The 25,440-nt window shown below is 43.1% G+C and overlaps 1 protein-coding gene across 2 annotated transcripts; it reads right to left on the bottom strand.

The window, feature by feature from the left end:
• Positions 1-1,212: 1,212 nt before the first annotated feature.
• LOC139557778 (carbohydrate sulfotransferase 11-like) lies at positions 1,213-22,055 on the bottom strand. 2 transcript variants are annotated; one of them, XM_071372952.1, is made up of 3 exons: positions 21,529-22,055; positions 7,654-7,736; positions 1,213-5,143 (listed from the first exon to the last, which is right to left on the bottom strand). In XM_071372952.1, the coding sequence occupies exons 1-3, from the start codon at positions 21,620-21,622 to the stop codon at positions 4,298-4,300; spliced, it is 1,023 nt and encodes a 340-aa protein (XP_071229053.1). In that variant the 5' UTR covers positions 21,623-22,055; the 3' UTR covers positions 1,213-4,297. The 2 variants fall into 2 exon arrangements, with proteins under 2 accessions (XP_071229053.1, XP_071229054.1); XM_071372953.1 differs by lacking the exon at positions 7,654-7,736.
• Between the last annotated feature and the right edge of the window lie 3,385 nt (positions 22,056-25,440).

Genomic DNA, 25,440 nt, shown 5'->3' with positions numbered 1-25,440 from the left:
AACTGGGACTGAGGAGCAGGCAGTTTACTATGGGCACCTCTGTGCACCTTTCATCCAAGCTACTCAATACTGCCTCTGCAGCCATAAGAAGTTAAAGTAATGATGGACTGTAATTTCTCTTTGCTTATTCGAGCTGTTATTGCCATAATATGGACTTGGTCTTTTACCAAATAGAGCTATCTTCTGTATACCACCCCTACCTTGTCACAACACAACTGATTGACTCAAATGCATTAAGAAGGAAAAGAAAATCCCCAAATTAACAAGGCACACCTGTTAATTGAAATGCATTCAGGTGACTACCTCATGAAGCTGGATGAGAGAACGTCAAGAGTGTGCAAAGCTGTCATTAAGGCAAAGGGTGGCTATTTGAAGAATCTCAAATATAAAATACACTTTTTTGGTTACTACATAATTCCATATGTGTTATTTCATAGTGTTGATGTCTTCACTATTATTCTACAATGTAGAAAATAGTAAAAAATAAAGAAAAACCCTTGAATGAGTAGGTGTTCTAAAACTTTTGACCGGTAGTGTACATCACCACCAAGGTGTGGAAGAGAACTTGACCTGCGAATGTATCAATGATGGAACATATTTGAAGGACATCAGTATTCATTAGTACTGTTGATAGAGCAGCTTACTGTGTTATGCTGGTGAATGAGGACCCAAAAGCGACGTAATAGAAACAGAGTCTTTATTCCAGTATTAAACAAACAATGATTCTCCTGGATATTATCAAAGGTAAATCCAAAACAGGAAACTGAAATCCTCTCGTCAGTAGAGAGGAACGACTGGAGACGCGACCACAGACTGCAGGTCGCTTCAGGAAGGCACAGGCCGAAGCTGACATAGACACCTGCTCACACGCAGCATCTGAAGAAGGCAAAAACACGACAGGGCGGAACAAGGACACAGAACAGCAAACATCAAACAAGAATCCGACAAGGACAGAAGCGGAAAACAGAGGGAGAAATAGGGACTCTAATCAGAGGGCAAAATAGGGGACAGGTGTGAAAGAGTAAATGAGGTCGTTAGGAGAATGAGAAACAGCTGGGAGCAGGAACGGAACGATAGAGAGAGCGGGAGAGGGAGAGAGGGAGGAGGAGAGAGAGGGATAGAAAGAGGGAAAGAACCTAATAAGACCAGCAGAGGGAAGCACAGGGACAAGACATGATGATCAAAGACAAAACATGACATACTGTCACAGTGTTAAGTTCAATTACTTTTATTAAAGGAGATTTTAAACCGTAATGAATCTTGAATGACGTTACCATTGACATAGCATCAGTAATGTGAAATGCGGTAAGGGCAAAGCATTGGAACTGTTCTGAAATCAGATTTAAGGTGTAGGCGTCCACATCTTACGACAGGACAGGAGCAACAATATTATTGCAAAATGCCTGATAGAGTATAAGTTGCACTAATGTTTTTCACATCTTAATGTTCAGCAGCAATCTTAAATGCAAAAGTTACATGTCGGGTTGTGTTGCGTATAATCACAAAGAGAAGGTAGCTTTATTTTAGACAGCAATGTTCCCGTTCACATGCCTTCTGTATGTTACGACTGTGGTGTCCTCACTGCCTGCTCATTGGTTATCTAAACATATCTAAACATGCCTTTTTCTACACAATTGCAGAACTATTGTATAATTTAAATAACCTTTCGTAGACATTTACAAATCATGATATCAAATACTTGATAAATGTACAAGCATCACTGTTTTCTGTGGCTCTGGTCAGTCCTATTGTAATGACAAATGCTAAACAAGTATGTGACAACATAAACTGTCCTCTTTCTCTCTCAGCTCTCATTGTCCAGCAGTCAGTCAGTCCCATTGGTTTACATCTGACCGCTGGTCTGTACCAGCTCATTTGTTGGTATGATTTCACAGTAAGTTGGTATCACATGATGAGCACATAGAGAGCATTTTAAAGCGGGTGTTAAATGTTCTCCAATGAATGAGTCATGCAGAAATTGCAGATTGGGCTTTGTACTTTTCAAAAGTGGAGCAAACTTGAATTTCTTCGCAATAGTTTCATAGCCGCAAAATAGATTTCTGTCACAGAACAACAGTCATTCATAATGGATAAAAAAAAAAATATTTAACATTTATTTAACTAGGCAAATCAGGAAGGAAACTTGAAAAAAAGGAAACTTCTATGACGGTTTTGAAGTATAACAGTAATGACAATACACGCTGACATAACTGTCTACTGGGTGCTTGGTTGTTGAGAAATTAGTGTAAAAAATATAATTTATATTAAATGGTGGATATTATTACTATAAAATACAATTTGCAAAATAAAGATAAAAGTACTCTCATATCAGACAAAACTAAGAGAACAGGAACCAGACTGTAGTACTGGTATAATAAATACCCACTTCTCTGTAGGCTAAACACCAGGTCTTCCAGACGACTTGTCACAACGGTGAAATGTTGTATCTGGATGTTCTAGAGCAGCCACTTCCCAGCTGAGAGGAGTTCATGAACTGAGACAACTCTATTGGTCGACACCTGTGTTCTCTCCAGACATGATTCACAGTCTACGGGTGTTTGTCTGAAACAGGCTGTACACAACTTGATTATGGCTCGTTAACATTAGGAGCAAATTCATTCAGACGAGAGTCTACTTCTACTTCAAGGCAACAATTTGAAAGTTGTAAAGTATTTGGTTGTTTCCAACACAAAGACCATTTCCTCCACACCACTGCTACCTCAACACATGACCTATAAGCAGGGGTCATCCACTAGATTCAGCCAATGGCTGATCTTTTCTGGAGCGGCTGGTCAGCGGGGCGGAACATCATTACAAATCATTTGTAGAATATAATATTTGACTAAAACATAATCATTTCAAACCTTGCTTACATTTTTAGACGATCACATATATCTCTCTACTATGCGTGGGAATACTTGGGAACAGATTTCCAAAATTAAAATCACTTGGAGCTGATTTGCTTGTGTTTTTACAGTTTCTTTGTGTTCAGCAAATTATTTACATTTTTTTGTTTAAACTATTGTTATTTTTTTGCTCAAACTTGGGGAGCCAAATAAAATCACCCTCGGGCCAAATTCAGCTCACAGGCCACCAGTTGGGTAACCCTTAACTATAGCATCAATTGATGCAAATTAATGTTGTTGTAGCAGTTTTTAGTAAATATACAATTTTTATGGGCAAACTGTTGAGGCACAACATCAACAGGCATGAACATGTGATATTAAATGTCTTTATATACAGCTCATATCAAGTCATGAAAAATATTGCACTTGTAAGCATGGTGTAAATTCAATAGAATATTTGTCTTTGACCAGAAGGCTTACCTGGTTTGAACCTGTAGTGCCCGTGTAGATAGTTAGCCCTACGTGGCTGTCCACAGTTCAACAAGGAACTCTCTGACGAAGGGCAGCCTTGGACCAAACCACAGCTATGTGCTGTTTGCTCAGTCTGCCGTGAGCTAAATAAAGAGGTGCCTCTGCCAAACAGAGCATGTGGCATTTCTGTCATCAACTTCCTATCTGAAGTCATCACGCCTGCCAGGCTTCCTATATCCAGCATACATTGTTTATCAGTACATTTTTACTATCAAACTGTGGCTTGCATAACATCAACGAACAGGTGGCCACCAAGATAGAGGCAATTATTTGTTACCATCGTGTTAGATTTATCACCTCATTTCCATTTAAATTAGTTTAAAAAATGCATTCACTTTGGGTCTTTGCAAACCTCATAATTCTGTGAGTAAATGGCAGATTTTTCATGATTTTTAATGTGTAGACTGCTTTCTTTTGTTTGTTGGTTTATGTAAGTTCTACAACACCCTTTGTCCCCAGAGGAACATTTTGGCTACATAAGATGTGCAAGAGTCAAGAAAACACGCTGTATGTGCAAGCAGAGAGAAATGCATAAATTGAATGTTCTCCCACAGTTCTCCCACAGTTCGCACTCCCATGACTCTATAATTACAATAAATACTCTTACAATTGTATAAATAAAGAGGAAGGTGTAGGAGGGGGATTCTGTGATACACACAACCAGTTCTTCACAACCCTCAACAAGAAGAGCCTGCTTCTATCTTATATAGGCCACATGAAGAGTACTAGGAATGAACAGTGCCCCCAAAGTCACCCATGATAATACAGTTCATACATCTAACAATACAGGGATTCCTCCACTGGCAAGGCACTTAGAAATAACATCTGAACACCACTACACACCTACCCAGATTGATTACAAATTCCAGAGCCAAAACAGATCGATTACTTAATCACAGTTGACATGGAGAGAGCCGCGCTCACCTAAACTTCAAGTACTCTGGGTTGGAGTAGTTGAAGAGCAGGAAGTCCATGCGGTAAAGGTTGTACAGCTTCTTCTGGTAGAAGGGACTGATGTTGTGGAAGAACTGAGCCGCCATGTCCCCGTTGGTCCTGGTGCTCTTGCCTGAGGTGGGGAAGCGGACCTCCCCGTCAGCGCCGGCCAGCCGCAGCACAGAGCGGGAGTCCTGCTCCAGAGTCTCATACTTCCCCACCACGTCGTAGTGGATGAAGCAGGGGTGGCACAGTGAGTGGATCCTCTCCCAGTGCTCGTTGAAGGGCTCCTCTCTCTGTGTGCGGGGATCAACCAGGTACTGCACAAACTCCTGGAAGGAGACGTCGTTGCCCTGCTCCAACGCCTCCGGCTCAGGGTGGGGCCGGTGCCGGCGGATGATCTTGGTGCCGTAGCGCTTGTGGAAGGCCGTGTTGTAGCTGCGGGTGAACTTGTTGCGGTAGGCCGACACCAGCCTCTCGAAGGGCTCCCGAACAAAGAGGAACTTCAGGTATCTGCGGAGGCGGTGGTTTATCTCGCTGGTGGAGTACTCTGACAGCGTGCGCAGGTTGCCTGCCACGTGGGCCTCATTGGCGGGGATGGCTAGGGGCTCGTGGTAGCGTCCGTCCCCCGTCAGGACCATGAGGACCCGTTTCCAGTTTGTGCAGGCCACCTTGGGGACGTAGCAGTACAGCAGACTGTGCTTATCGTCCACTATGAGGTGGCGGAGGTCGTCTGGGGTTAACACCCGCCGCTTCCTGGTGTGGGTGAGACACGCCTCCTCCAGCAGCTCCCGCCGACCCCGCAGAGACGCCTGCACAGCAGACATGTCCAACTACAGACAGAGAGAAGGAGACAATACTCACATTTACAATTAAACACTTATTAGTGATGAAATATTCAATCTATCCAAGTGATAACATTTACATCTATCCAAGTGTTAATGTCTAGCCACATCCTCTGACTAAGACAATTGTGCCCAACAGTCAGTGTTTGAATCTATCTTGTCGGATGAGTCAGATTAAACGGAATTGGTGTGATAACATCAAGGCCAACCACTGTGTTTTCCAGTAGACAGGCTGCAAGAGGCAAAACAGTGTTTCACATTGTAATGAAGACACGGCTTGATCTGAAGTTTGAGGAAGCACTAAAGGGATTCAAATCAAATCAAATCCAAGTTTATTTGTCACATGCGCCGAATACAACAGGTGTAGGTAGACCTTACAGTTAAATGCTGAATACAACAGGTGTAGGTAGACCTTACAGTTAAACGCTGAATACAACAGGTGTAGGTAGACCTTACAGTTAAATGCTGAATACAACAGGTGTAGGTAGACCTTACAGTTAAATGCTGAATACAACAGGTGTAGGTAGACCTTACAGTTAAATGCTGAATACAACAGGTGTAGGTTGACCTTACAGTTAAACGCTTACTTACAAGCCCTTAACCAGCAATGCAGTTGGCTAAGGGAAATAAAAGTAACAAATAATTACAGAGCAACAGTAAAATAACAATAGCGAGGCTGTTTACAGGGGGCACCGGTTAGTCGAGGTAATTGAGGTAATATGTACATGTAGGTAGAGTTATTAAAGTAACTATGCATAGATGACAACAGAGAGTAGCAGCAGTGTAGAAGAGGGTGTGTGTGTGTGTGCGGGGGGGGCAATGCAAATAGTCTGGGTAGCCATTTGATTAGCTGTTCAGGAGTCTTATGGCTTGGGGGTAGAAGCTGTTAAGAAGCCTTTTGGACCTAGACTTGGCGCTCCGGTAACGCTTGCCGTGCGGTAGCAGAGTCTATGACTAGAGTGGCTGGAGTCTTTGACCATTTTTAGGGCCTTCCTCTGACTTCCTCTAATTGGACATGGTGCTTTGTTTCTGACCCGATCTGGTTGAGCCTGAAAAAAATGGATCAAGAGAGGCAGTGCCAGGTGGACTGGGTCAAAGAGAAGAACAAAACTGAGAAGACTAGTTACATCAGCAGCACCAAACGACTATCCTCAGTGTCATTGAGAAAGCATGATTACACAGAAAACACACATGGAGAGAGAGAGAGAGAGCACGATGCAGACAAAGGGAGAGATCACTCAGCATTCACTGGATTCCTGAGATATTGGAGCTGGAAATGAGAGCTTTGTCTTTCTGCGGAAGAGGGGGTAGTATTTTTTATAGTAACCACTAAGAATCTGAGTCCTAACTTCTAAGTCAAATCAAATGAGCTCAACTCAGCTTTGAAGTATTGCTTAAGCCATGACCTCTGAGGAAGGTAAAGGTACGTAGTGTGATGCTAAAGCCATGACCTCTGAGGAAGGTAAAGGTACGTAGTGTGATGCTAAAGCCATGACCTCTGAGGAAGGTAAAGGTACGTAGTGTGATGCTAAAGCCATGACCTCTGAGGAAGGTAAAGGTACGTAGTGTGATGCTAAAGCCATGACCTCTGAGGAAGGTAAAGGTACGTAGTGTGATGCTAAAGCCATGACCTCTGAGGAAGGTAAAGGTACGTAGTGTGATGCTAAAGCCATGACCTCTGAGGAAGGTAAAGGTACGTAGTGTGATGCTAAAGCCATGACCTCTGAGGAAGGTAAAGGTACGTAGTGTGATGCTAAAGCCATGACCTCTGAGGAAGGTAAAGGTACGTAGTGTGATGCTAAAGCCATGACCTCTGAGGAAGGTAAAGGTACGTAGTGTGATGCTAAAGCCATGACCTCTGAGGAAGGTAAAGGTACGTAGTGTGATGCTAAAGCCATGACCTCTGAGGAAGGTAAAGGTACGTAGTGTGATGCTAAAGCCATGACCTCTGAGGAAGGTAAAGGTACGTAGTGTGATGCTAAAGCCATGACCTCTGAGGAAGGTAAAGGTACGTAGTGTGATGCTAAAGCCATGACCTCTGAGGAAGGTAAAGGTACGTAGTGTGATGCTAAAGCCATGACCTCTGAGGAAGGTAAAGGTACGTAGTGTGATGCTAAAGCCATGACCTCTGAGGAAGGTAAAGGTACGTAGTGTGATGCTAAAGCCATGACCTCTGAGGAAGGTAAAGGTACGTAGTGTGATGCTAAAGCCATGACCTTTGAGGAAGGTAAAGGTACGTAGTGTGATATAACATTTCATGTAAAGCAGCAGTCATTCAGTTGAGAGACCAAAGGCGACCCAAAAACAATATTGTTTGAGAAATCAACTATGTGTAGAGCAAATTAAATTAGTCAAAGTGGCTCTCGAAGATCAATACTTTGTCAAATGACATGTCCTGTGTGTGACACATCTGGAAACACTAACGCATAAATAGTATAAACCGCGAGTGTTCTCACACTCAAGACATGATGGAATGGGGCCATTTTAAAACTAGTCACCTGGTCTGCGTTGTAGAGGGTCTGTAGTGGACTTCTCCTTGTCTTCCCCGGGCCCATGCCCTTCCCCCCAGGCTGCTCCACGGCTACAGAAACAAGGGCAGAGAGGGAGAAAAGGGGAAACAGATGAATCATCTGAAAGGGCAGTATTGGCTGTTTTCTGTAGTGTTCAGTGACGGTGCTCGGTGTTCATGGAACGTTGGCCTCATTGTGGAAGCCTTTGGATTTCAACAACATATATGTTACTGGTTGAGCTGTTCTGAACAGCGTTTACCCTGCTCTATATAGAATATATATGTTACTGGTTGAGCTGTTCTGAACAGCGTTTACCCTGCTCTATATAGAACATATATGTTACTGGTTGAGCTGTTCTGAACATCGTTTACCCTGCTCTATATAGAACATATATGTTACTGGTTGAGCTGTTCTGAAAAGTGTTTACCCTCCTCTATATAGAACATATATGTTACTGGTTGAGCTGTTCTGAACAGCGTTTACCCTGCTCTATATAGAACATATATGTTACTGGTTGAGCTGTTCTGAACAGCGTTTACCCTGCTCTATATAGAACATATATGTTACTGGTTGAGCTGTTCTGAACAGCGTTTACCCTGCTCTATATAGAACATATATGTTACTGGTTGAGCTGTTCTGAACAGCGTTTACCCTGCTCTATATAGAACATATATGTTACTGGTTGAGCTGTTCTGAACAGCGTTTACCCTGCTCTATATAGAACATATATGTTACTGGTTGAGCTGTTCTGAACAGCGTTTACCCTGCTCTATATAGAACATATATGTTACTGGTTGAGCTGTTCTGAACAAAGTTTACCCTGCTCTATATGGAACATATTTGTTACTGGTTGAGCTGTTCAGTACAGCGTTTACCCTGCTCTATATAGAACATATATGTTACTGGTTGAGCTGTTCTGAACAGCGTTTACCCTGCTCTATATAGAACATATATGTTACTGGTTGAGCTGTTCTGAACAGCGTTTACCCTGCTCTATATAGAACATATATGTTACTGGTTGAGCTGTTCTGAACAGCGTTTACCCTGCTCTATATAGAACATATATGTTACTGGTTGAGCTGTTCTGAACAGCGTTTACCCTGCTCTATATAGAACATATATGTTACTGGTTGAGCTGTTCTGAACGGCGTTTACCCTGCTCTATATAGAACATATATGTTACTGGTTGAGCTGTTCTGAACATCGTTTACCCTGCTCTATATAGAACATATATGTTACTGGTTGAGCTGTTCTGAACAGTGTTTACCCTCCTCTATATAGAACATATATGTTACTGGTTGAGCTGTTCTGAACAGCGTTTACCCTGCTCTATATAGAACATATATGTTACTGGTTGAGCTGTTCTGAACAGTGTTTACCCTGCTCTATATAGAACATATATGTTACTGGTTGAGCTGTTCTGAACAGCGTTTACCCTGCTCTATATAGAACATATATGTTACTGGTTGAGCTGTTCTGAACAGCGTTTACCCTGCTCTATATAGAACATATATGTTACTGGTTGAGCTGTTCTGAACAGCGTTTATCCTGCTCTATATAGAACATATATGTTACTGGTTGAGCTGTTCTGAACGGCGTTTACCCTGCTCTATATAGAACATATATGTTACTGGTTGAGCTGTTCTGAACGGTGTTTACCCTGCTCTATATAGAACATATATGTTACTGGTTGAGCTGTTCTGAACAGTGTTTACCCTGCTCTATATAGAACATATACAGTGGGGAGAACAAGTATTTGATACACTGCCGATTTTGCAGGTTTTCCTACTTACAAAGCATGTAGAGGTCTGTAATTTTTATCATAGGTACACTTCAACTGTGAGAGACGGAATCTAAAACAAAAATCCAGAAAATCACATTGTATGATTTTTAAGTAATTAATTTGCATTTTATTGCATGACATAAGTATTTGATACATCAGAAAAGCAGAACTTAATATTTGGTACAGAAACCTTTGTTTGCAATTACAGAGATCATACGTTTCCTTTAGTTCTTGACCAGGTTTGCACACACTACAGCAGGGATTTTGGCCCACTCCTCCATACAGACCGTCTCCAGATCCTTCAGGTTTTGGGGCTATCGCTGGGCAATACGGACTTTCAGCTCCCTCCAAAGATTTTCTATTGGGTTCAGGTCTCGAGACTGGCTAGGCCACTCCAGGACCTTGAGATGCTTCTTACGGAGCCACTCCTTAGTTGCCCTGGCTGTGTGTTTCGGGTCATTGTCATGCTGGAAGACCCAGCCACGACCCATCTTCAAGGCTCTTACTGAGGGAAGGAGGTTGTTGGCCAAGATCTCGCGATACATGACCCCATCCTTCCCCCCCTCAATACGGTGCAGTCGTCCTGTCCCTTTTGCAGAAAAGCATCCCCAAAGAATGATGTTTCCACCTCCATGCTTCACGGTTGGGATGGTGTTCTTGGGGTTGTACTTATCCTTATTCTTCCTCCAAACATGGCGAGTGGAGTTTAGACCAAAAAGCTCTATTTTTGTCTCATCAGACCACATGACCTTCTCCCATTCCTCCTCTGGATCATCCAGATGGTCATTGGCAAACTTCAGACGGGCCTGGACATGCGCTGGCTTGAGCAGGGGGACCTTGCGTGCGCTGCAGGATTTTAATCCATGACGGCGTAGTGTGTTACTAATGGTTTTCTTTGAGACTGTGGTCCCAGCTCTCTTCAGGTCATTGACCAGGTCCTGTCGTGTAGTTCTGGGCTGATCCCTTACCTTCCTCATGATCATTGATGCCCCACGAGGTGAGATCTTGCATGAAGCCCCAGATCGAGGGTGATTGACCGTCATCTTGAACTTCTTCCATTTTCTAATAATTGCGCCAACAGTTATTGCCTTCTCACCAAGCTGCTTGCCTATTGTCCTGTAGCCCATCCCAGCCTTGTGCAGGTCTACAATTTTATCCCTGATGTCCTTACACAGCTCTCTGGTCTTGGCCATTGTGGAGAGGTTGGAGTCTGTTTGATTGAGTGTGTGCACAGGTGTCTTTTATATAGGTAACGATTTCAAACAGGTGCAGTTAATACAGGTAATGAGTGGAGAACAGGAGGGCTTCTTAAAGATAAACTAACAGGTCTGTGAGAGCCGGAATTCTTACTGGTTGATAGGTGATCAAATACTTATGTCATGCAATAAAATGCAAATTAATCACTTCAAAATCATACAATGTGATTTTCTGGATTTTTGTTTTAGATTCCGTCTCTCACAGTTGAAGTGTACCTATGATAAAAATTACAGACCTCTACATGCTTTGTAAGTAGGAAAACCTGTAAAATCGGCAGTGTGTCAAATACTTGTTCTCCCCACTGTATGTTACTGGTTGAGCTGTTCTGAACAGCGTTTACCCTGCTCTATATAGAACATATATGTTACTGGTTGAGCTGTTCTGAACAGCGTTTACCCTGCTCTATGTAGAACATATATGTTACTGGTTGAGCTGTTCTGAACAGTGTTTACCCTGCTCTATATAGAACATATATGTTACTGGTTGAGCTGTTCTGAACAGCGTTTACCCTGCTCTATATAGAACATATATGTTACTGGTTGAGCTGTTCTGAACAGCGTTTACCCTGCTCTATATAGAACATATATGTTACTGGTTGAGCTGTTCTGAACAGCGTTTACCCTGCTCTATATAGAACATATATGTTACTGGTTGAGCTGTTCTGAACATCGTTTACCCTGCTCTATATAGAACATATATGTTACTGGTTGAGCTGTTCTGAACAGTGTTTACGCTCCTCTATATAGAACATATATGTTACTGGTTGAGCTGTTCTGAACAGCGTTTACCCTGCTCTATGTAGAACATATATGTTACTGGTTGAGCTGTTCTGAACAGTGTTTACCCTGCTCTATATAGAACATATATGTTACTGGTTGAGCTGTTCTGAACAGCGTTTACCCTGCTCTATATAGAACATATATGTTACTGGTTGAGCTGTTCTGAACAGCGTTTACCCTGCTCTATATAGAACATATATGTTACTGGGTGAGCTGTTCTGAACAGCGTTTACCCTGCTCTATATAGAACATATATGTTACTGGTTGAGCTGTTCTGAACAGCGTTTACCCTGCTCTATATAGAACATATATGTTACTGGTTGAGCTGTTCTGAACAGCGTTTACCCTGCTCTATATAGAACATATATGTTACTGGTTGAGCTGTTCTGAACAGCGTTTACCCTGCTCTATATAGAACATATATGTTACTGGTTGAGCTGTTCTGAACAGCGTTTACCCTGCTCTATATAGAACATATATGTTACTGGTTGAGCTGTTCTGAACAGCGTTTACCCTGCTCTATATAGAACATATATGTTACTGGTTGAGCTGTTCTGAACAGCGTTTACCCTGCTCTATATAGAACATATATGTTACTGGTTGAGCTGTTCTGAACAGTGTTTACCCTGCTCTATATAGAACATATATGTTACTGGTTGAGCTGTTCTGAACAGCGTTTACCCTGCTCTATATAGAACATATATGTTACTGGTTGAGCTGTTCTGAACAGCGTTTACCCTGCTCTATATAGAACATATATGTTACTGGTTGAGCTGTTCTGAACAGCGTTTACCCTGCTCTATATAGAACATATATGTTACTGGTTGAGCTGTTCTGAACAGCGTTTACCCTGCTCTATATAGAACATATATGTTACTGGTTGAGCTGTTCTGAACAGCGTTTACCCTGCTCTATATAGAACATATATGTTACTGGTTGAGCTGTTCTGAACAGCGTTTACCCTGCTCTATATAGAACATATATGTTACTGGTTGAGCTGTTCTGAACAGCGTTTACCCTGCTCTATATGGAACATATTTGTTACTGGTTGAGCTGTTCAGTACAGCGTTTACCCTGCTCTATATAGAACATATATGTTACTGGTTGAGCTGTTCTGAACAGCGTTTACCCTGCTCTATATAGAACATATATGTTACTGGTTGAGCTGTTCTGAACAGCGTTTACCCTGCTCTATATAGAACATATATGTTACTGGTTGAGCTGTTCTGAACAGCGTTTACCCTGCTCTATATAGAACATATATGTTACTGGTTGAGCTGTTCTGAACAGCGTTTACCCTGCTCTATATAGAACATATATGTTACTGGTTGAGCTGTTCTGAACAGCGTTTACCCTGCTCTATATAGAACATATATGTTACTGGTTGAGCTGTTCTGAACATCGTTTACCCTGCTCTATATAGAACATATATGTTACTGGTTGAGCTGTTCTGAACAGTGTTTACCCTCCTCTATATAGAACATATATGTTACTGGTTGAGCTGTTCTGAACAGCGTTTACCCTGCTCTATATAGAACATATATGTTACTGGTTGAGCTGTTCTGAACAGCGTTTATCCTGCTCTATATAGAACATATATGTTACTGGTTGAGCTGTTCTGAACAGCGTTTACCCTGCTCTATATAGAACATATATGTTACTGGTTGAGCTGTTCTGAACGGTGTTTACCCTGCTCTATATAGAACATATATGTTACTGGTTGAGCTGTTCTGAACAGCGTTTACCCTGCTCTATATAGAACATATATGTTACTGGTTGAGCTGTTCTGAACAGCGTTTACCCTGCTCTATATAGAACATATATGTTACTGGTTGAGCTGTTCTGAACATCGTTTACCCTGCTCTATATAGAACATATATGCTACTGGTTGAGCTGTTCTGAACAGTGTTTACCCTCCTCTATATAGAACATATATGTTACTGGTTGAGCTGTTCTGAACAGCGTTTACCCTGCTCTATGTAGAACATATATGTTACTGGTTGAGCTGTTCTGAACAGCGTTTACCCTGCTCTATATAGAACATATATGTTACTGGTTGAGCTGTTCTGAACAGCGTTTACCCTGCTCTATATAGAACATATATGTTACTGGTTGAGCTGTTCTGAACAGCGTTTACCCTGCTCTATATAGAACATATATGTTACTGGTTGAGCTGTTCTGAACAGCGTTTACCCTGCTCTATATAGAACATATATGTTACTGGTTGAGCTGTTCTGAACAGCGTTTACCCTGCTCTATATAGAACGTATATGTTACTGGTTGAGCTGTTCTGAACAGCGTTTACCCTGCTCTATATAGAACATATATGTTACTGGTTGAGCTGTTCTGAACAGCGTTTACCCTGCTCTATATAGAACATATATGTTACTGGTTGAGCTGTTCTGAACAGTGTTTACCCTGCTCTATATAGAACATATATGTTACTGGTTGAGCTGTTCTGAACAGCGTTTACCCTGCTCTATATAGAACATATATGTTACTGGTTGAGCTGTTCTGAACAGCGTTTACACTGCTCTATATAGAACATATATGTTACTGGTTGAGCTGTTCTGAACAGCGTTTACCCTGCTCTATATGGAACATATATGTTACTGGTTGAGCTGTTCAGTACAGCGTTTACCCTGCTCTATATAGAACATATATGTTACTGGTTGAGCTGTTCTGAACAGCGTTTACCCTGCTCTATATAGAACATATATGTTACTGGTTGAGCTGTTCTGAACAGCGTTTACCCTGCTCTATATAGAACATATATGTTACTGGTTGAGCTGTTCTGAACAGCGTTTACCCTGCTCTATATAGAACATATATGTTGCTATAGTGCTGCTGTAGCCCATCTAGTTCTCATGTCAGTCTGTTTAACTGTATGGTGCACGATCTCACATGAGTAACACATCTCTAATAGATTTCTAGTTTCAATGTCACGTGCACAAGTACAGTAAACTGCCTTTCTTGCTAGCTCTAAACCCAACAAGGCAGTAATCAATATCGATGTAGATCTAAAAAATAACATAAAGTAGAACAAAAACACAAAGAAATAAGAAGAACAGGAGAAGTAAATTAACAGGGTGAGTTCCAGTACCATGTTGACAATGTGCAGGGATACTGGAGTGATAGAGGTAGATATGTATAGGGGTAATCATACTATATACAGGGTCAGTTCAGTACCATGTTTATAATGTGCAGGGATACTGGAGTGATAGAGGTAGATATGTATAGGGGTAATCATACTATATACAGGGTGAGTTCAGTACCATGTTGACAATGTGCAGGGATACTGGAGTGATAGAGGTAGATATGTATAGGGGTAATCATACTATATACAGGGTCAGTTCAGTACCATGTTGACAATGTGCAGGGATACTGGAGTGATAGAGGTAGATATGTATAGGGGTAATCATACTATATACAGGGTCAGTTCAGTACCATGTTGACAATGTGCAGGGATACTGGAGTGATGGAGGTAGATATGTATAGGGATAATCATACTATATACAGGGTCAGTTCCAGTACCATGTTTATAATGTGCAGGGATACTGGAGTGATGGAGGTAGATATGTATAGGGGTAATCATACTATATACAGGGTGAGTTCAGTACCATGTTGACAATGTGCAGGGATACTGGAGTGATAGAGGTAGATATGTATAGAGGTAATCATACTATATACAGGGTGAGTTCAGTACCATGTTGACAATGTGCAGGGATACTGGAGTGATAGAGGTAGATATGTATAGGGGTAATCACACTATATACAGGGTCAGTTCCAGTACCATATTGACAATGTGCAGGGATACTGGAGTGATAGAGGTAGATATGTATAGGGGTAATCACACTATATGCAGGGTCAGTTCCAGTACCATATTGACAATGTGCAGGGATACTGGCATCTCGGGTGAATTATTATACTGTAGAGGCCCAAAGGTTTGGGTAAAAATGCATGAGCCAACTTTCCTGCATCTATCAGGATGTGATGATGATCACCCATAAAATGCCTTCCCTTTCCCCTAGATTTACATTTTCTATAGGAACATCCTGTTCCTTTCAAGAATCCCAGTCCTCCCCTCCCACCAGCCCCCACCCCTAGCCACAGTGCCTCAGAGCTGGAGACATGTCAGCGGTCGGGCCCTCCTCACTAGTGAGAGGAAACTGATTGGAGAGAGAGAGAGATAGAGAGAGAGACAGAGACAGAGACAGAGACAGAGACAGAGAGAGAGAGAGAGAGAGAGAGAGAGAGAGAGAGAGAGAGAGAGAGAGAGAGAGAGAGAGAGAGAGAGAGAGAGAGAGACACAGAAGGAGAAGAGGACCAGGTGGGGTGAGGAAAAGGGGAAGGTCTTCTAGCCGACAACCACAACACAACTCCTGCCTCATTTGAGGTATACATATACACACACTCAGTAAACTGCTGAAGCTGAGGCACTCTCAACATAACAAACATGGTGGCGCAACAGCAAATAACCAACAGCCTGAATAAACATTACAATTATGTGTGAGAGAGGATCATATCTTGATGAAATCAACCTTTCACTACGCCAGAGCATTAGAGAGGTCAACAAGTTTATCCTAATTCAGTTCATGAATCAGCTTGTTAAAGCAGTCTCACTAAGTATTTTAGTGGTAAAAAAAACTTCCCCCTTCGACATCTCTGTCAGCTCATCTGCTCTACATATCTGTGACAATGACTGTGACTTCCGCTTTGGAGGAATTGCACCGTGCAGAGGGGGAAGTTTCAGTGTTACAAAACAACGTCAAGATTCCAAATTAAACCCTTGCCTATGCACTAGCCAAAGATAAATACATCCCAGTACATCACTGGGGCCAATCTTCCTGCCATCCAGGACCTATATACTAGGCAGTGTCAGAGGAAAGGCCCCAAAACTCCAGTCACCCAAGTCATAGACTGTTCTCTCTACTACCGCACGGCAAGCGGTACCAGAGTGCCAAGTCTAGGACCAAAAGGCTCCTTAACAACTTCTTCCCCCAAGCTATAAGACTGTTGAACAATTAATCAAATGCCCACCCCTGTATCCCCGCACACTGACTCGGTACCGGTACCCCTGTATATAGCCTCCACATTGACTCGGTACCGGTACCCCTGTATATAGCCTCCACATTGACTCGGTACCGGTACCCCCTGTATATAGCCTCCACATTGACTCGGTACCGTAACCCCATGTATATAGCCTCCACATTGACTCGGTACCGTAACCCCTGTATATAGCCTCCACATTGACTCGGTACCGGTACCCCTGTATATAGCCTCCACATTGACTCGGTACCGGTACCCCTGTATATAGCCTCCACATTGACTCGGTACCGGTACCCCCTGTATATAGCCTCCACATTGACTCGGTACCGTAACCCCTGTATATAGCCTCCACATTGACTCGGTACCGGTACCCCCTGTATATAGCCTCCACATTGACTCGGTACCGGTACCCCCTGTATATAGCCTCCACATTGACTCTGTACCGATACCCCCTGTATATAGCCTCCACATTGACTCGGTACCGGTACCCCCTGTATATAGCCTCCACATTGACTCGGTACCGGTACCCCCTGTATATAGCCTCCACATTGACTCTGTACCGATACCCCCTGTATATAGCCTCCACATTGACTCGGTACCGGTACCCCCTGTATATAGCCTCCACATTGACTCTGTACCGATACCCCCTGTATATAGCCTCCACATTGACTCTGTACCGATACCCCCTGTATATAGCCTCCACATTGACTCGGTACCGGTACCCCCTGTATATAGCCTCCACATTGACTTGGTACCGGTACCCCTGTATATAGCCTCGTTATTGTTATGTCATTTTATTGTGTTACTTTTCTTTTTTACTTTAATTTATTTAGTAATTATTTTCTTAACGCTATTTCTTGAACTCCATTGTTGGTTAAGGGCTTGTAAGTAAGCATTTTACATTAAGGTACCTGTTGTATTCGGCGTATGTGACAAATATTATTTTATTTGAAATCAGAAGATTTCTGCTTTTGAAAAAATAACAATCTTTTAGTATCTCCTCTCATTGTGGAGATCACAGGATGTACGTTTCATTACTCACTGTAATGTTAGTGACCATATCTGTGGAGATCACAGGATGCACGTTGCATTACTCACTGTAATGTTAGTGACCATATCTGTGGAGATCACAGGATGCACGTTTCATTACTCACTGTAATGTTAGTGACCATATCTGTGGAGATCACAGGATGTACGTTTCATTACTCACTGTAATGTTAGTGACCATATCTGTGGAGATCACAGGATGCACGTTTCATTATTCACTGTAATGTTAGTGACCATATCTGTGGAGATCACAGGATGCACGTTGCATTACTCACTGTAATGTTAGTGACCATATCTGTGGAGATCACAGGATGCACGTTTCATTACTCACTGTAATGTTAGTGACCATATCTGTGGAGATCACAGGATGCACGTTGCATTACTCACTGTAATGTTAGTGACCATATCTGTGGAGATCACAGGATGCACGTTGCATTACTCACTGTAATGTTAGTGACCATATCTGTGGAGATCACAGGATGCACGTTGCATTACTCACTGTAATGTTAGTGACCATATCTGTGGAGATCACAGGATGCACGTTTCATTACTCACTGTAATGTTAGTGACCATATCTGTGGAGATCACAGGATGTACGTTTCATTACTCACTGTAATGTTAGTGACCATATCTGTGGAGATCACAGGATGCACGTTTCATTATTCACTGTAATGTTAGTGACCATATCTGTGGAGATCACAGGATGCACGTTTCATTACTCACTGTAATGTTAGTGACCATATCTGTGGAGATCACAGGATGCACGTTTCATTACTCACTGTAATGTTAGTGACCATATCTGTGGAGATCACAGGATGCACGTTTCATTACTCACTGTAATGTTAGTGACCATATCTGTGGAGATCACAGGATGCACGTTGCATTACTCACTGTAATGTTAGTGACCATATCTGTGGAGATCACAGGATGTACGTTTCATTACTCACTGTAATGTTAGTGACCATATCTGTGGAGATCACAGGATGTACGTTTCATTATTCACTGTAATGTTCGTGACCATATCTGTATAGCATGCACCCCAGGTACTGAGTAAGCAGGATATAAATGTAATGAAAATAGTGAGCAATTTACTTGTAATTGCTTCTAAGCAAGAACACAAAGCCAGCAGGTGTAGGCATGGCTGACTCAGCTCTATGCCAGCGTGGGAATGGGGTATGTTTGGGACATACACGGAGTACACCAAACGTTAGGAACACCTTCCTAATACTGAGTTACGCCAGTGGTGCTCATGGCACCTACTACCAAACCCCGTTCAAAGGCACTTAAAATATTTTGTCTTGCCCATTCACCCTCTGAACGGCACACACACACAATCCTTGGCTCAATTGTCTCAAGGCTTAAAAATCCTTCTTTAACCTGTCTCCTCCTCCTCATTTTTACATTTAACCTTTATTGAACTAGGCAAGTCAGTTAAGAACAAATTCTTATTTAAAATGACGGCCTACCCGGGCCAAACCCGGACGACGCTGGGCCAATTGTGCGCCGCCCTATGGGACTCCCAATCACGGCCGGATGTGATACAGCCTGGAATCAAGATGCACTGAGATGCAGTGCCTTAGACCGCTGCCCCACTCGGGAGCCTACTCTGACTGAAGTGGATTTAACAAGTGACATCAGTAAGGGATGTTGGTCAGTCCATGTCGTGGAAAGAGCAGGTGTTCTTAATGTTTTGTACACTCAGGGTACAGTATGCCAACCTCGTTTGTTTACTTGACAAGACCCACATGATGCCACAGTAAGAAGACGTGTGTGTGTGTGTGTGTGTGTGTGTGTGTGTGTGTGTGTGTGTGTGTGTGTGTGTGTGTGTGTGTGTGTGTGTGTGTGTGTGTGTGTGTGTTAGTGATAGTTAAATCCCTCTTTCTTAGCTGATGTCTGGTGGCGGCGTTAGATAGAACAAAATAATTAGAAACGATATCTGACAGTGAAGTTTTTAAGACCAGAAGGCCAGAAGAAATCAAAATGCCAAAGAGTTGAGAAAGTCTGCTCAGCATGTGGTGCTGGGCTCATGCCACTCCACCTAAAATGACGTCTGGACTTCAGCCGAAGACCGTCAGGAGGGAGTATAAAAAATAAAAAATAATATCTGAAGGTTCCGTATGAAAAGTACCCTCAACGTAACAGTATTTTCACCTGTCACATTGAGCTGAATTGTAAAGTCTGCTTGGTGCATCTAGCACCTTTCAGTACTGACACCCACCCACGTGTTGAGTCAGCTCTCTCAAACTGGGGTAGTACTGTTAGGTCAGAGGTGTGAATACATCTGCCCACATCTGCTGGCTATACGAAAATACACACTTCTGTTCATTCTCAACTTTCATAATAACTCTATTGTAAGCAATGACTAACTAATGTGCTTCCCTGGGTGTTGGAGGCTCAGCAAAATGCACAATGGGGTCAGAACAATAAGCTCTATTTCTCTTCCTGTCTACTAACACACTGGGACTCCTGTGTGTGTGTGTGTGTGTGTGTGTGTGTGTGTGTGTGTGTGTGTGTGTGTGTGTGTGTGTGTGTGTGTGTGTGTGTGTGTGTGTGTGTGTGTGTGTGTGTGTGTGTGTGTGGAGCAGGTGGATATGTGTGATGTGCTGAACGAGGGCATGTGTGTGTTTTACGAGAGGGGTAGTGTGTTCTCAATTGACGTACATCATCCAGTCCATATGGGTTTCATGTTAATGCCATCAGCGTTGAAATACATATCGGCTATGCAAGTCAGCCACAAATAAGGAAACGTATATGGTTTTAGAAGTTAACCCTTCTGACTTCCTCATATGTTTTACTCATATCACATAGAGTATCTTCGTGTAACTTCTCTGATAACATGAGGGTTTGGGAGGAAAGGAAGGACTGTCACAGACTATATGTTGTCGACAGTATGTGGTCAGAGAAAGAGCAAAGCCCTGACATGGGCCTCTTCTCTGACGAGACGCCTGCTATTGACTGTCACATTTGGCAGGGCTAAAATAGATCTACAGTACAGGATAAATAATAATTAGACAAGCCCGGACAGTGCTGTGCCTCTGGCATTGAACCGTACATGTGTATGAGCCCTGCCGTAAAGCAGATAGACAAGCCCAGACAGTGCAGGTATTAAGAGGAGACGGTTGGAGGTAGGATGATTCTGTTCTGATTGTATTCTGTTTAAACCTTTTAATGTTTAAACAGAAAGTATCTTATGACATAATGTAATAGCATAGTAGTGTCCCTTCCTCGGTTGCACTTAGTCTTGGAGGCTCTGTAAAATGAAGAACCTGGACTTATTACGTCGTTGCTTTCCCATTTCTATGGTAAAACAACAGCATACACACTGTGACATACAAATGTATAGTTCATTTTGAATTCTCTCTCTAATAAAATGTAAGACATTACCCAGGAGGGAGGCTAGGTTAGGTTGACCACTCTTTTCACTTCTCTCCTATTTTTGATGTCCCTCCGTATCACTCCACTAAGGGTAAATGCTTCCTCTTCCTCTGTCTCTGCCCAGTGGAGAACATGAGAGCTGAGACTGGTCCAAAAGGAGCAGGAATGCAGCAGGGTCTCTCAGAGGGGGCTATCACAACATTCCATGGTTCACACTCACAGTGGTCTTATTCATGCCCTGCCATTTACCCCTTTCATTGTGTCCCAACTCAACACACATGCTAATTTAGACACCACACCATTATTCAGAGGGGGACACTGTGCAACAGGCAGGGTAGAGTTTTGCATCACTCCTGGGTCCTTTATTGGTCCTCTTTGGTAGCATCGTGGCACAAACCTACAGTTCGTTTCAGTTAGACATGATGTTTGTGATCTAGACAACTAGGCTAATGAACAACAGCTTACAACGTGTTATACTTAATACCCCCAAAACGTCCCTCTACAGGTGCATCAGGGACACCATCCATGGCTGATGTATGATGATGGTCGACAGATGATGGTCGACACACTTACCTGGCCTTGTGATGTTCTGAAAGTACAATATGACCATGAAAAGTGACCCAACGCATGTCGCCAGAAAAATTCGTCCAACTTTGGGTTTTGTCATCCTGATTCCCCGAGCTGGCAGAGTAGAGCAGAACCCTCTCCCCGAGGTGTCTCATGCGAGGCAGCTCGTCTGATGCGACTTAACGATAGAAGGGAAAGAATGGACCTTCACGTGGAATAACTTGGCAGTGGCACCGTTATATCAGTCTACTTCTCAATTATTCTATTCGCCGGAAAAAAATGCCTATGAATAGCCGCGAAAATATTGGAACGCGCGAAAGTCGGTTGCCTTTGTTGGAGTTCAGATCAATTATATATTTCAATCATATTTTACGTTGCGCTGAAATCTCTCATCGCATACAAGTCCCGAGAAAGACAGATTGTTTCGGAGTTCTCTGATAATCCCCATCGTTCAACAGTTTTCGTTTCGTCAATTTATTCAACCCAGTCAAACTTCCCGAAACATGGTCAGCGGCACTGTGCTATGACGTCACACCCACCCCTAATACTTTCTTGCGGTGACTGTCACCGTCACCCATCTGAAGGTTGTCACTAGTTACTACAGCCACAAAGTCAAAATTGTATAATAGGTGGGGTTTAGCCATGATGATGACTTTGTGGCTGTGGTAACTAGTGATGACCCCAATCTTCCCTGACAAATGTATCCAATAATATAGGTCAGGGTTCCCCAACTGGTAATCTGAGAAATATATATATATATATATATATATATATATATATACCAGTCAAAAGTTTTGGGTCACTTAGAAATGTCCTTGTTTTTGAAAGAAAAGCACATGTAATTGATCATTGATCATCTCCCCGGGGGGAGAGAGAGGTGAGACATCCGGAACCTACAATAGGACTTTAGCACACAGAAACACTGTCTGTTGACACTGTACACACATCTTTAATGAAGTAAGTACATATACCATATTACCCCGTTAGAATGTTGAAGCCACTCTAGGCTGTGTAACACATTCACTTCCATTAATTCCATTTGACATGTTTATCACAGTAGGTGATAGAATGTGCATCTCATGGCCTTGTGGCCACTGTCTCTTACCTGTAAGGCTGATCCTCTTCAGAGTCCCAGGCCTGATCTGTGGTTCTGGCAATGGGGTGGCAGGGTCAGGGAGGCAGGTGGGAGGTAGTCCCATTATGGAGCAAGATGGTGAGGTATCTACCTTTTTGTCTTTTTCAAGTTGTATCTTTTTTCAATTTTACCATTGAAGCACTTGTCTAGTATGATTAGTCATTCTATAGTTTGTCGTGTCTTTGGCATCATTAAACTAATCATGTAAATGTAATTAACTAGGAAGTTGAGGCACCAAGGAAAATCTTCAGATTACAAAGTTATAATTTTCCTAATATAACTCTTCAGATATTTGAATATCTGATCAATTAGTCTTCTAATGGATGAATTATTCTTTACCTCGTGTTAGTCTCATTCCAAACATCGTAAATTGTTGGTTATCTGCACGAACCCAGCCTTTACTATGAATCACCCATACATCAATTCTCTTAATCATTTATTTACTAACTAAATAATCACAGAAATGCATAAGCAAACAGCACAGTAGATATGGTTACAAGGAAATGATAGGGGAGGTTCCCTAGTGGGCTAAGTCGATATGACGGCTTGGTGGACAAAGGGAAGTGGGTGTGGACTGAGAACAGCGGGAAAGACAAAAAAGGAATCACTACACAGTTGATAATTATATTAATTGAAATGCTAATCCTTTACACATGAACGCTCACTCATTCGGGAATAACTGCAATCAATATATATTTACACTCAGTGTGCCGTCGTGATCTCTGTTGAAATCGTACATCTGTCTGTTGGAGAGTTCATTAAGAGCGTCTCTCTCGCTCTGCTTCCCTTTAGTCTTTCGTGGTTAGAATGGATACTTCAGAGTACCATTCATAAATGTTCTCATAGACTAGATGTTTCGGCGGTTGTCGGTCTTCACATCCCAGGTTGACATAATTTCTAGCTGCAGACTTGTAATCATTATCTAAGATGTCTTTTTATTCGGTAGGGATCGATAGTCTCAGAGTTTAACCATTTTCAGCCGTGTAGCCAATGCTCCACGTGGTATGGTTAGCAATTCAACAACCATTACAACCTTAGCTTATACTGAGGATTTTGTGGTCTGAAGAGGATTTCCTCAGGAGAGGGTTACCTGAGTCAGTGTGTTGTTATACATGCATTACCTAGGTCACTATGTTACCTGAGTCAGTGTGTTGTTATACATACATTACCTAGGTCACTATGTTACCTGAGTCAGTGTGTTGTTATACCTGCATTACCTAGGTCACTATGTTACCTGAGTCAGTGTGTTGTTATACATACATTACCTAGGTCACTATGTTACCTGAGTCAGTGTGTTGTTATACCTGCATTACCTAGGTCACTATGTTACCTGAGTCAGTGTGTTGTTATACCTGCATTACCTAGGTCACTATGTTACCTGAGTCAGTGTGAGCTATGATGGGGGCTTTACCTGAGTTAAGGGTGTAGCTGGGGGATTGGTCGGCCACAGGGCTGGGTAATTTAATGGGCACAGTGCTTTGTCTTCTGTTAGGTACATGGCTGGGGGTGTGGCTGGACTCCTTCATAGAGACTGTGGCTGGACTCCCTCATAGAGGCTGTGGCTGAACTCCCTCATAGAGGCTGTGGCTGAACTCCCTCATAGAGGCTGTGATTGGACTCCCTCATAGAGACTGTGGCTGGACTCCCTCATAGAGACTGTGGCTGGACTCCCTCATAGAGACTGTGGCTGGACTCCTTCATAGAGGCTGTGGCTGGACTCCCTCATAGAGACTGTGGCTGGACTCTCCCATAGAGGCTGTGGCTGGACTCCCTTATAGAGACTGTGGCTGGACTCCCTCATAGAGACTGTGGCTGGACTCCCTCATAGAGGCTGTGGCTGGACTCCCTCATAGAGGCTGTGGCTGGACTCCCCCATAGAGACTGTGGCTGGACTCCCTCATAGAGGCTGTGGCTGGACTCCCTCATAGAGGCTGTGGCTGGACTCCCCCATAGAGACTGTGGCTGGACTCCCCCATAAAGGCTGTGGCTGGACTCCCTCATAGAGACTATGGCTGGCCTCCCTCATAGAGGCTGTGGCTGGACTCCCCCATAGAGGCTGTGGCTGGACTCCCTCATAGAGGCTGTGGCTGGACTCCCTCATAGAGACTGTGGCTGGACTCCCCCATAGAGGCTGTGGCTGGACTCCCTCATAGAGGCTGTGGCTGGACTCCCTCATAGAGACTGTGGCTGGACTCCCTCATAGAGGCTGTGGCTGGACTCCCCCATAGAGGCTGTGGCTGGACTCCCTCATAGAGACTATGGCTGGACTCCTTCATAGAGACTGTGGCTGGACTCCCTCATAGAGGCTGTGGCTGGACTCCCTCATAGAGGCTGTGGCTGGACTCCCCCATAGAGACTATGGCTGGACACCTTCATAGAGGCTGTGGCTGGACTCCCTCATAGAGACTGTGGCTGGACTCTCCCATAGAGGCTGTGGCTGGACTCCCCCATAGAGGCTGTGGCTGGACTCCTTCATAGAGGCTGTGGCTGGACTCCTTCATAGAGGCTGTGGCTGGACTCCCTCATAGAGGCTGTGGCTGGACTCCTTCATAGAGACTGTGGCTGTCTTTTTGGGAGTGTTGTCCTTACTTTCCTTCTGCTGTTGACAGAAAAATCTGATTTAGACAGAGATCAACGCAACAGACAGAAATCTAACCAGAATTTTTGCAGCACAAGAAGAATAATGTTTTGGCTTATCCTGTAAAATCAATATCCACATCTGGTCTACCTTGGGGCGAGTGTGTGTGACCTCAGTGGGGAGGGACGGGGGAGATTCAGGAGGC

This window comes from Salvelinus alpinus, chromosome 28 (genome assembly GCF_045679555.1).
Source record: "Salvelinus alpinus chromosome 28, SLU_Salpinus.1, whole genome shotgun sequence".
NCBI lineage: Eukaryota > Metazoa > Chordata > Actinopteri > Salmoniformes > Salmonidae > Salvelinus > Salvelinus alpinus.
The sequence above is the reverse complement of the archived record's forward strand: the minus strand, read 5'-3'. Positions and strand labels throughout refer to the sequence as shown.

What these genes read in the sequence shown, in the direction of transcription:
- LOC139557778 (XM_071372952.1), bottom strand. Translation starts at nt 21,622, where the DNA reads ATGACAAAACCCAAAGTTGGACGAATTTTTCTGGCGACATGCGTTGGG. An exon ending in TCAGAACATCACAAGGCCAG is followed by an intron (nt 7,737 to 21,528) that starts GTAAGTGTGTCG and finishes TTGTTTCTGTAG; the next exon opens with CCGTGGAGCAGCCTGGGGGG. An exon ending in CCCTCTACAACGCAGACCAG is followed by an intron (nt 5,144 to 7,653) that starts GTGACTAGTTTT and finishes CTCTGTCTGTAG; the next exon opens with TTGGACATGTCTGCTGTGCA.